Source organism: Salvelinus namaycush, chromosome 4, assembly GCF_016432855.1.
Source record: "Salvelinus namaycush isolate Seneca chromosome 4, SaNama_1.0, whole genome shotgun sequence".
In the NCBI taxonomy this organism is placed as follows: domain Eukaryota; kingdom Metazoa; phylum Chordata; class Actinopteri; order Salmoniformes; family Salmonidae; genus Salvelinus; species Salvelinus namaycush.
The window spans coordinates 69,687,607-69,700,307 of NC_052310.1; the positions used below are offsets into that span (position 1 = coordinate 69,687,607).

At 44.6% G+C, this 12,701-nt stretch overlaps 1 protein-coding gene across 1 annotated transcript in view; it reads right to left on the minus strand.

Moving 5' to 3' along the window:
- Window positions 1-12,701, minus strand: part of LOC120046762 (sorting nexin-29-like) — a 165,725-nt gene that overhangs the window by 110,092 nt on the left and 42,932 nt on the right. Inside the window, exon 14 of the mRNA XM_038992250.1 lies at window positions 12,476-12,564. Coding sequence (XP_038848178.1) covers window positions 12,476-12,564 — 89 coding nt within the window. The remainder of the gene's footprint in view (window positions 1-12,475; window positions 12,565-12,701) is intronic.

The following is a 12,701-nucleotide window of genomic DNA, read 5'->3' on the forward strand; positions in this document are numbered from 1 at the left end:
CGAGCATAGCCTCTGACGTCTCTGTGACATCACTAAGCCCGACCACCTGGTGAGCTGCCCCAGAGTGCTTTGCAGTGGCACCGTGCAAGGGCCTCTGAAGTTGAATTTAAATCTGAGTATCGGCAGATGACTGCAAGTGGCTGAAACGTTCAGCTGTCGCTGTGATTTAAAACACTGTCTTGGAAGAGACACGCAGACAGACACACTTGACCCCCAAAAAACATCTGGGTCAGATGGTTTAGACGCTTTCTTCTGTAAGGTTGCTGCCCCTATCATCACCAAGCCCATCTCTGACCTTTTTAACCTGTCCTCTCTGGGGAGGTTTCCATTGCTTGGTAGGCAGCCACGGTGCGTCCTTTATTTAAAGGGGGAGATCAAGCTGATCTTAACTGTTATAGGCCAATTTCTATTTTGCCATGTTTATCAAAAGTTATGGAAAAACTTGTCAATCATCAACTGCCTGGCTTTCTTGATGTCTATAGCATTCTCTCTGGTATGCAATCTGGTTTCCGCTCAAGTTATGGATGTGTCACTGCAACCTTAAAGGTCCTCAATGATGTCACCATTGCCCTTGTTTCTATGCAATGTTGTGCTGCTATTTTGACTTGGCCAAAGCTTTTGATACGGTAGACCATTCTTGTGGGCTGGCTAAGGAGTATTGGTGTCTCTGAGGGTTCTTTGGCCTGGTTTGCTAACTACCTCTCTCAAAGAGTGCAGTGTGTAACGTCAAAGCATCTGCTGTCTCAGCCACTGCCTGTCACCAAGGGAGTACCCCAAGGCTCGATCCTAGGCCCCAAGCTCTTCTCAATTTACTCATCATAGCTCAGGCAGTAGGAAGCTCTCTGATCCATTTATATGCAGATGATAGTCTTATACTCAGCTGGCCCCTCCCTGGATTTCTTGTTAAACGCTCTACAAGAAAGCTTTCTTAGTGTCCAACAAGCTTTCTCTGCCCTTAACCTTGTCCTGAACACCTCCAAAACAAAGGTCATGTGGTTTGGTAAGAAGAATGTCCCTCTCCCCACAGGTGTGATTACTACCTCTGAGGGTTTAGAGCTTGAGGTAGTCACCTCATACAAGTACATGGGAGTATGGCTAGATGGTTCACTGTCCTTCTCTCAGAACATATCAATGCTGCAGGCTAAAGTTACATTTAGACTTGGTTTCCTCTACCGTAAATCGCTCCTCTTTCACCCGAGCTGCCAAACTAACCCTAATTCAGATGACCATCCTTCCCATGCTAGATTACGGAGACATAATTTATAGATCGGCAGGTAAGGGTGCTCGAGCGGCTAGATGTTCTTAACCATTCGGCCATCAGATTTGCCACCAATGCTCCTTACATCATTGCACTCTATACTCCTCTGTAAACTGGTCATCTCTGTATACCCGTCGCAAGACCCACTGGTTGATGCTTATTTATTAAAACCCTCTTAGGCCTCACTCCCCCCATCTGAGATACCTACTGCATCCCTCATCCTCCACATACAACACCCATTCTGCCAGTTACATTCTGTTAAAGGTCCCCAAAGCACACACATCCCTGGCTCGCTCCTCTTTTCAGTTCGCTGCAGCTAGCAACTGGAACGAGCTGCAACAAACACTCAAACTGGACAGTTGTATCTCCAACTCTTCATTCAAAGACTCAAATCATGGACACTCTTACTGACAGTTGTGGCTGCTTCACGTGATGTATTGTTGACTCTACCTTCTTGCCCTTTGTGCTTTTGTCTGTGCCCAATAATGTTTGTACCATGATTTGTGCTACTACCATGTTGTGTTGCTGCCATGCTATGTTGTTGTCTTAGGTCTCTCTTCATGTAGTGTTGTGGTGTCTCTGTTGTCATGTGTGTTTTGTACTATATTTTTGTTTTGTTTAATTTTTAATCCCAGCCCCTGTCCCCGCAGGAGGCCTTTTGCCTTTTGGTAGGCCGTCATTGTAAATAATAATTTGTTCTTAACGGACTTGCCTAGTTAACTAAAGGTTCAATGAAAAAATAAACAACAGAGTACACACACAGTGAGAGTACATACAAACAAAAAGAGTACACACACAAACACAGAGTACATGCACACAAACGCACCCTTGAATTGGTTCCCTCACACACACACCACCCAGTGACTTTATGACAAAACAAGTGTAGCAAACAAGAGCCTACCTGTCTACACTACGTTTTCCCTCATTTGTATAATTTATTTCACCTTTATTTAACCAGGTAGGCCAGTTGAGAACAAGTTCTCATTTACAACTGCGACCTGGCCAAGATAAAGCAAAGCAGTGCGACACAAACAACAGTTACACATGGGATAAACAAACGTACAGTCAATAACAAAATAGAAAAATCTATATACAGTGTGTGCAAATGTAGTAAGGTTAGGGTGGTAAGGCAAATAGACCATAGTGGCAAAATAATTACAATTTAGCAATTAAACACTGGAGTGATTGATGTGCAGAAGATGAATGTGCAAGTAGAGATACTCGAGTGCAAAGGAGCAAAAAAAAAATAACAATATGGGGATGAGGAGTTGGGTGGGCTATTTACAGATGGGCTGTGTACAGGTGCAATGATCGGTAAGCTGCTCTGACAGCTGATGCTTAAAGTTAGTGAGGGAGATATGAGTCTCCAGCTTCAGTGACTTTTGCTGTTCGTTCCAGTCATTGGCAGCAGAGAACTGGAAGGCGGCCAAAGGAGTAGCTGGCTTTGGGGATGACCAGTGAAATATACCTGCTGGAGCGCATGCTACAGGTGGGTGCTGCTATGGTGACCAGTGAGCTGAGATAAGGCGGGGCTTCACCTAGCAAAGACTTAGATGACCTGGAGCCAGTGGGTTTGGCGATGAATATGAAGCGAGGGCCAGCCAACGAGAGCATACAGGTCGCAGTGGTGGTTAGTATATGGGACTTTGGTGACAAAATGGATGGCACTGTGATAGACTGCATCCAATTTGTTGAGTAGGGTGTTGGAGGCTATTTTGTAAATTACATCGCCAAAGTCAAGGATCGGTAAGATAGTCAGTTTATCCGGGTATGTTTGGCAGCATGAGTGAAGGATGCTTTGTTGCGAAATAGGAAGCCAATTCTAGATTTAATTTTGTATTGCAGATGCTTAATGCGAGTCTGGAAGGAGAGTTTACAGTCTAACCAGACACCTAGGTATTTGTAATTGTCCACATATTCCAAGTCAGAATCGTCCAGAGTAGTGACGCTAGACGGGCGAGTGGGAGGGTGCAGGCAGCAATTGGTTGAAGAGCATGCATTTAGTTTTACTTGCATTTAAGAACAGTTGGAGGCCACGGAAGGAGTGTTGTATGGCATTGAAGCTTGTCTGGAGGTTTGTTAACCTCTTGACGGTAGGGGCCATATTTTTTTTAATAACGTTCCCAAGGTAAACGGACTATTTCTCAGGTCCAGATCGTAGAATATGCATATAATTTACAGATTAGGATAGAAAACACTCCAACGTTTCCAAAACTGTTAAAATATTGTCTGTGAGTATAACAAAACTGATTCTGCAGGCGAAAACCTGAGTAAAAATATAACCCGGAAGTGATTCTTTTTTTTTTTTTTTATCTGTGTTTCCTGGCGTCTTTCTTCCATTTAAAGGGGTATCAACCAGATTCCTTTTCCAATGGCTTCCTCAGGCTGTGACCAGGCTTTAGACATAGTTTCAGGCTTTTATTTTGAAAAATTAGCGAGATTTTTCAAAAGTAGTAAGGTGTCCTCAGATTAGTTCCTGCGCGTGAGAGGGTAGCTCCCCATTTTCTTTTTCTCTCTTATTGAGTAGGTTACGGTCCGGTTTAAATATTATCGATTATGTTTGTTAAAAACAACCTGAGGATTGATTATAAAAAACATTTGACATGTTTCTACGACCATTACGGATACTTTTTGGAATTTTCGTCGAACGGAACAAGGCTTTGGTTTTCTGAACATAACGCGCAACCCAAATGGCGTTTTTTTGTTATCAAAGTAATATTTATCGAACAAAAAGAACATTTGTTGTGTAACTGGGAGTCTCGTGAGTGCAAACATCCGAAGATTATCAAAGCGATTAATTGTATTGCTTTTCTGACTTTTGTGACCAAGCTAACCAAGCTAATATAAGGCTAACTGTTCCAGCATTGATTGATACACTCACAAAAGCTTAGATTGCTTTCGTTGCAAAGCATATTTTCAAAATTTGACACGATAGGTGGATTAACAACAAGCTAAGCTGTGTTTTGGTATATTTCACTTGTGATTGCATGATTATAAATATTTTTAGTAATATTTTTGAATCTGATACGTTTGGGAATTTTCTTCTGGCTTTCAGGACCGGAACGAGGCTGTAGTTTTCTGAACATGACGCGCAACCCAAATGGCGTTTTTCTGTTATAAAAGTAATATTTATCGAACAAAAAGAACATTTGTGTAACTGGGAGTCTCGTGAGTGCAAACATCCGAAGATTATCAAAGGTAAGCGATTAATTTTATTGCTTTTCTGACTTTCATGACCATGCTAATTTGGGGCTAGCTGTTCTAGCATTGATTGATACTCACAAAAGCTTGGATTGCTTTCGCTGTAAAGCATATTTTCAAAATCTGACACGATAGGTGGATTAACAACAAGCTAAGCTGTGTTTTGGTATATTTCACTTGTGATTGCATGATTATAAAAAAAAATTGTAAAATTTTGCGCCCTGCAATTCAGCGGTTGTTTAGGAAAATGATCCCGTAAAAGGGATCCGTAGCGCAGAGAAGTTAAGTGTCCAAAGAAGGGCCAGAAGTATACAGAATGGTGTTGTCTGCGTAGAGGTGGACCAGAGAATCACCAGCAGCAAGAGCGACATCATTGATATATATACAGAGAAAAGAGTCGGTCTGAGAATTGAACCCTTTGGCACCCCCATAGAGACTGCCAGAGGTCCGGACAACAGGCACTCCGATTTGACACACTGAACTCTATCTGAGAAGTAGTTGGTGAACCAAGCGAGGCAATCATTTGAGAAACCAAGACTGTTGAGTCTGCCGATAAGAATGTGGTGATTGACAGAGTCGAAAGCCTTGGCCAGGTCAATGAAGACGGCTGCACAGTATTGTCTTTTATCGATGGCGGTTAGGATATCATTTAGGACCTTGAGCGTGGCTGAGGTGCACCCATGACCAGCTCAGAAACCAGATTGCACACGCAGCAGCTTTCCAATCTTTAGGGATCTCAGACGATACGAAAGAGAGGTTGAACAGGCTAGTAATAGGGGTTGCAACAATTGCGGCGAATAATTTTAGGAAGAGAGGGTCCAGATTGTCTAGCCCAGCTGATTTGTGGGGGTCCAGATTTTGCAGCTCTTTCACAACATCAGCTATCTGGATTTGGGAAAAGGAGAAATGGGGGAGGCTTGGGCAAGTTGCTGTGGGGGGTACAGAGCTGTTGGGGTAGCCAGGTGGAAAGCATGGCCAGCCATAGAAAAATGCTTATTGAAATGATTGATTATCGTACATTTATCGGCGGTGACAGTGTTTCCTAGCCTCAGTGCAGTGGGCAGCTGGGAGGAGGTGCTCTTCTTCTCCGTAGACTTTAGTGTCCCAGAACATTTTGGAGTTTGTGCTACAGGATGCAAAATTCTGTTCGAAAAAGCTAGCCATTGCTTTCCTAACTGCCTGTGTGTATTAGTTCCTAACTTCCCTGAAAAGTTGCATATCGCGGGGGATATTCGATGCTAATGCAGTACGCCACAGGATGTTTTTGTGCTGGTCAAGGGCAGTCAAGTCTGGAGTGAACCAAGGGCTATATCTGTTCTTAGTTCAAATTTTTTTTAATGGGGCATGCTTATTTCAGATGGTGAGCAAAGCACTTTTAAAGAATAACCAGGCATCCTCTACTGACGGAATGTCAATATCCTTCCAGGATACCCGGGCCAGGTTGATTAGAAAGGCCTGCTCGCTGAAGTGTTTTAGGGAGTGTTTGACAGTGATGAGGGGTGGTCGTTTGACCACGGACCCATTACAGACGCAGGAAATGAGGCAGTGATCGCTGAGATCCTGGTTGAAGACAGCAGAGGTGTATTTATAGGGCAGGTTGGTCAGGATGATATCTATGAGGGTGCCCGTGTTTACGGATTTAGGGTTGTACCTGGTAGGTTCCTTGATAGTTTGTGTGAGATTGAGGGCATCTAGCTTAGATTGTAGGACGGCCGGGGTGTTAAGCATATCCCAGTTCATGTCACCTAACAGTACAAACTCTGAAGATAAATGGGGGGCAATCAACTCACATATGGTGTCCAGGGCACAGCTGGGGGCTGAGGGGGGTCTATAACAAGCGGCAACAGTGAGAGACTTTTTTCTGGAAAGGTGGATTTTTTAAAGTAGAAGCTCAAACTGTTTGGGTACAGACCTGGATAGCATGACAGAACTCTGCAGGCTCTCTCTGCAGTAGATTGCAACTCCACCCCCTTTGACAGTTCTATCTTGGCGGGAAATGTTGTAGTTGGATGGAAATATCAGAATTTTTGGTGGCCTTCCTAAGCCAGGATTTAGACATGGCTAGGACATCAGGGTTGGCGGAGTGTGCTAAAGCAGTGAATAAAACAAACTTAGGGAGGAGACTTCTAATGTTGACATGCATGAAACCAAGGCTTTTACAGTTACAGAAGTCAACAAATGATAGTGCCTGGGGAATAGGAGTGGAACTGGGGGCTACAGGGCCTGGGTTAACCTCTACATCACCAGAGAAACAGAGGAGGAGTAGGATAAGGGTACGGCTAAAGGCTATAAGAACTGGTCGTCTAGTGCGTTGGGGACAGAGATTAAAAGGAGCAGATTTCTGGGCGTGGTAGAAAAGATTCAGGGCATAATGTACAGACAATGGTATGGTAGGATGTGAGTACAGTGGAGGTAAACCTAGGCGTTTAGTGACGATGAGAGAGGTTTCCTCTCTGGAGGCACCAGTTTATTTCACCTTTATTTAACCAGGTAGTCTAGTTGAGAACAAGTTCTCATTTAGCCAGGTGAGGTCTCCGCATGTGTGTGGGGTGGGACAAAAGAGCTATCGAAGGCATTGAGTGGGACTGAGGGCTATACAGTGAAATAAAACAATAAGAACTAGCTGAGACAGCAGTAGACAAGGCATATTGACATTAGAGAGAGGCATAAAGCAGTCACAGGTGTTGATCAGGAGAGCTAAGACAACAACGGGTAAATGGCGATGAATGGGCAGAGCGGGTCAATCAGGTACGTACAGGACCTGAGTTTGAGGCTGGGGCCGACAGGTAAACAAAATGAAGTACCGTGTTATTGAAACAGTCCAGGGTGCATCAGCTGTGTAGCCGAGTGATCATAGGGTCAAAAGAGCAGCAATAGGTGAATAGTGTTTGGCCCTCCTCTCCTCTGCAGTATCAATGGGAGCTGTGTGTTTTATCAGTCTGGGCAGTCATGCAGTAAATTACTGGCTACCCTTTTAATACACTAGACTGGAGCCAGATGTAATCCCTTCATGTGTGTTTCCCTGCAGAAGCCTGAAGCCCTCTCTTCTCACCCTCAGCCATCCCCTGACCTTCCATCATCTCCCCCCTCAGCCATCCCCTCTGCCCCCTCACCTTTACTGAAGCCCTTTATGAGCTTTGTCAGGTAGGGTGGTGCAGTACATTATGAGTCAGATGTGATCGTTGATTAGGTGATGAGACCTGCTGCTCCGCCCCCTTCTTGCTGACCATCTGGGCTCATCGGTCTCTGTCACACCCCTTCACCCAGGTAACACACACCAGCTGGTAAAAAAAATATTTAAAAAAGAACCTCACACCCCAACGCTGAAACACCCCACAAAACGCTCACAGACACCCCCCAACGCTCAGACACATCCCCCCCAACGTTCCCAGACCCCCCCCCCCCAACGTTCACACACACACACACACACACAACGTTCACACCTTCTGGTTTAATAAACCAGCCTCTCACACCTCTCTTCTCGCAACTACCAAATACAAAAACTGTTTGATGAAGACCTATCCAAGCAAAATAGATAACCATATACACACCTACTCATAAAACACACACACACTCCACACCACTGGCTCCATGGCTGTGGCACAAACCCCAGTCTCACCTACACACACCTTCTGCTTAATAAACACTCGTCCCATCCCAACCTCCGGGATGAATTAGTAACATAGTGTTATTAACATTTCTCTGGCCGCCTGAGTCGCGTAGGTGGAAAATGCTGCTGGTTGCTTCACTCATTAGGTAGCATGTCTGTCTGTCTGTCAAATGAGCAGGAGAAGTGACGACTCCACTATGTGTTGATTTGTTTTTTAATCACCGCCGTATTAAAGTGTATGAAGTGAGACGCTTTATTAGACTAATCTAGCAGGGGTCAGAGAGAGCCTGAATCAAATTTAGGAGAAAAGGAGGAAATATGAATTTGAGATGAATGTGTGAAATGTAAACAGGAAGGAAGGAGAGAATCAAAAAGATGAAATGAAGGAGCTTGAATCCTGACCTACGGCCAGAGAAAGTTGACCCCCTTTTATCATGCCTTTGTGACCAGCGTTTCACAGTTTATTAGTACTGGATTTTGCTTACTTGATTGTATTTGATACATGAAAGTTTGGGAAATCCCTGCAAAAATGTTGCATCTCTCAAGCCTACAGCGAGCTAAGCTAAACATTCTGTATAGAAATACAGTGTTCATATTTATTGCAAACTCAGAAATTGAAGTATATCGCAAGAGAATATACACCGTACTAATGATACCATACGCTGACTCATCCCATAACCATACATAATGATATACATGGGAACAGTTTGCTGTGCTTTCCCTTCACACCACGTTCAGTCAGTCACACAGCAATAACAGACACCGTGACACACACACACCCAATCTGCGACAACAGCTGGGGACAGTCCAAACAAACGTGGATAGACGAGACGTCAGGAGGAGGGAAGAGAAAACAGCGTTGGAGTTTATCCAGAGCGGAAAGCTGTTTCAGAGGGGTTGTTAGTAGCCTGTCTCTGCCTGAGCTGCGTTCAGAAGATCACATCTGTATTGAGCTGTATCATTAGAGGAGTTTCAAAAGGCTGTGCGATGATCAGGCAAACAGCGTTGACAGGACATGATGAAACAAAGCACGCATTGTAGCGCTTGTGTATCAATTCAGTGTTTCCCCTGTCGTCTCTTTCAGCTGCAACTCAACACCAAAGCCTGATGGAGTATGGCACATCATTAGCAATAGGGACTGAAGGGATGCAGGTGGAAATCATTTAGACTCAGATGTAAAAGGGATTTAGTATGCCTGTCTTCTACACTTTAGACAGACAGAGACAGATACACAAAGAGAGGGAGAAGAACAGGCGAAAGAGAACAAGGGAAAACCAAATTGGGATATTTACATCAAGAGCGTCACTATGTACACTGTGTGGCCTGACTCCACTGGGAACCATGAAAGGCTGAGGAGGATTGTGGGTAATTCACAAGGCGGCGGCTGTGCCGAGGCCCTTAATTAGTGTGGAAATGCTGTCAGAATTCTACAGCCTTCCGGAAATCCATTCATTATTCCACGTTGTCAGTGTCCCAGAGCATTGCTCTGTGTGTCACCATAGACTTAAACATCCATGTTGGAGATTTGACGACTCTGACTGCTAGAGTCATTGCTGAGACCTGAGAGATGAGATGCAACGTGTCTGGGATGTTTTTCTAACCCTTGTGTGCATGTTTCCCCTTAAGTAGTGCCAGAAGCCAAGTCAAAGAAAAAAACATTACATTCAAACCAACAAACTAGAATAAAAAAGTATTACCCCCACGCAGGAGGTCTGTCAATTAGATTGACAGACTTCCAATCCTGGCCATGTATATTTGAATTTTTTACACAAAAGCAATGCTCCTGATATCCTAGGCATCTCTGTGCCTGAGGAGAATCCATGTCTCTGTAGGAGGGTCATGGCTAGAATGGATACAGCTTGTCAAATGAATGTCAAAAGTAGAAATAACTATTTTCCTAACGTAAACTAAATATCCTAACCTGCTATTTAAATAATCCTAACCTGCTGCATAAGTTCAAATCAAATGTTATTGCTCACAAACACTCAGAAAAAAAAGAAACAGCCCTTTTTCAGGACCCTGTCTTTCAAAGATAATTCGTAAGAATCCAAATAACTTTACAGATCTTTATTGTAAAGGGTTTAAACACCGTTTCCCATGCTTGTTCAATGAACCATAAACAATTAATGAACATGCACCCGTGGAACGGTCGTTAAGACACTAACAGCTTACAGACCGTAGGCAATTAAGGTCACAGTTATGAAAACTTAGGACACTAAAGAGGCCGTTCTACTGACTCTGAAAAACACTAAAAGAAAGATGCCCAGGGTCCCTGCTCATCTGCGTGAACGTGTCTTAGGCATGCTGCAAGGAGGCATGAGGACCGCAGATGTGGCCAGGGCAATAAATTGCAATGTCCGTACTGTGAGACGCCTAAGACAGCGCTACAGGGAGACAGGACGGACAGCTGATCGTCCTCGCAGTGGCAGACCACGCGTAACACCTGCACAGGATCGGTACATCTGAACATCACACCTGCGGGACAGGTACAGGATGGCAACAACTGCCGAGTTACACCAGGAACGCACAATCCCTCCATCAGTGCTCAGACTGTCCGTTATATGCTGAGAGAGGCTGGACTGAGGGCTTGTAGGCCTGTTGTAAGGCAGGCCTTAAATGATTTACTCACGTCGGCCACGGAGGACACGAGCCCACAGCCCTTGGGAGCGGGCCGCGGTGGTGGCACTGTGTTATCCTCAAAACGGGTGAAGGTGTTAAGCTTGTCTGGGAGCAAGACGGTGTCCGCGACGTGGCTGTATTTCCCTTTGTAATCCATGATCGTCTGTAGACCCTGCCACAAACGTCTCATGTCGGAGCCGTTGAATTGCGATTCCACTTTGTCTCTGTACTGACGTTTTGCCTGTTTGATTGCCTTACGGAGGGAATAACTATACTGTTTGTATTCAACCATATTCCCAGTCACTTTGCCATGGTTAAATGCGTTGGTTAGCGCTTTCAGTTTTGCGAAAGCTGCCATCTAGCCAAGAGAGGAGTAAAATGGAGTCGTGATCTGATTTGCCAAAGGGAGGACGGGGGAGGTACTTGTAGGCGTCTTGAAAAGGCGAGTAGCAGTTATCTAATGGTTTTCCTAATTGAGTACTACAGTCAATGTGTTGATAAAACTTTGGTCGTTTTTTCCTCAAATTTGCTTTGTTAAAATCCCCAGCTACAATAAATGTGGCCTCAGGATATGTGGTTTCCAGTTTGCATAAAGTCCAACGTAGTTCCTTGAGGGCCGTCATGGTATCGGCATGAGGGGGAATATACACGGCTGTGACTGTAACAGAAGATAATTCTCTTGGAAGGTAACATGGTCGGCATTTGATTGAAGTGTTCTAGGTCGGGTAAATAAAATCATTTCTGTACGTTATCACAATCACACCATGAGCAGTTAATCATGAAACATACATCCCCGCCTTTCTTCCCGGTGAGTTCTTTATTTCTGTCTGCGCGATGAACTGAGAACCCAGCTGGCTGTATGGATCGGGACAGTATATCCTGAGAGCCATGATTCCATGAAACAGAGTATGTTACAGTCCCTGATGTCTCTCTGGAAGGAGATCCTCGCCCTGAGCTCGTCTACTTTATTTTCCAGAGACTGAACATTAGGGAGTAATATACTCGGAAGCGGTGGATGGTGTGCCTGCCTCCTGAGTCGGACTAGAAGTCCACTCCAAATACCTCTTCTCTGCCGGTGGCGTCTTGGAGCAGCTTCTGGGATAAGTTCAATTGCCCTGGGGTGTACGAACAAAGGTTCTAATTTGGGAAAGTCATATTCCTGTTCGTAATGCCGGTGAGTTACCGCCGCTCTGATATCCAAAAGTTATTTCCGGCTGTATGTAATAACACAAAAAAATCTTTCTGGGCTAATAATGTAAGAAATATAACAAAAATAAAAATGCAACATTGCTTAGGCGCTAGAAGCAGAGCTGCCATGTCTGACGGCGTCATCTTGCTGTGAAAAGTCAAATCTGACAAAAGCTGTATCCCATCTAGTCAAAACCCTGTAGGCGGGAGATAGTGTCCACAGAAACCGAGATCAATACTGATAACCACAGTCTCTACCCCCAAAATGTCATTAGGCATTCTGTCTCCCTAAATTGCCATGTCCATTCCGCTTGCCTTTGATATAACAGTCTTATATCTGTACCCTTTGCACAGCGTGGATATATCCCCAATCAACAGGAGAGAAAGCCACTTTAATCCAAATTACCCAAAATTACTAAGTAACGAAGGGGGGGACTAATTATGTTTCATAAAGGCATGTCTCAAACCAGGCTTATTATTCACTTACTACATCCTTGAGTGGTGGCTCAACACTGACCTTGTCATGCATAAGAGAATACATTTTTCCTGCCCTGTTTAGATATGGAGCATTGCGCGAGCGTGCGTGCGTGGTGTCTTACCGGTGTCATTGCCCTGGCTCCCCTCTCTCTTCAGCATCTGAACAGCCCCCACATATTTCTTCAGCTGGACCTTGAGGACCTCGTTCTCTCTGCAGACACAGACAACAGAATCAAGGCCCAGAGAGAGAGAAAGCGCATCAGACTGGACCAGTAAGTGTGTGTGAGTGTGTGTAAACCTCAAGGCTTACAGCCTTCTAAACCCCAGCCCAACTCTGGAGCAGGATTA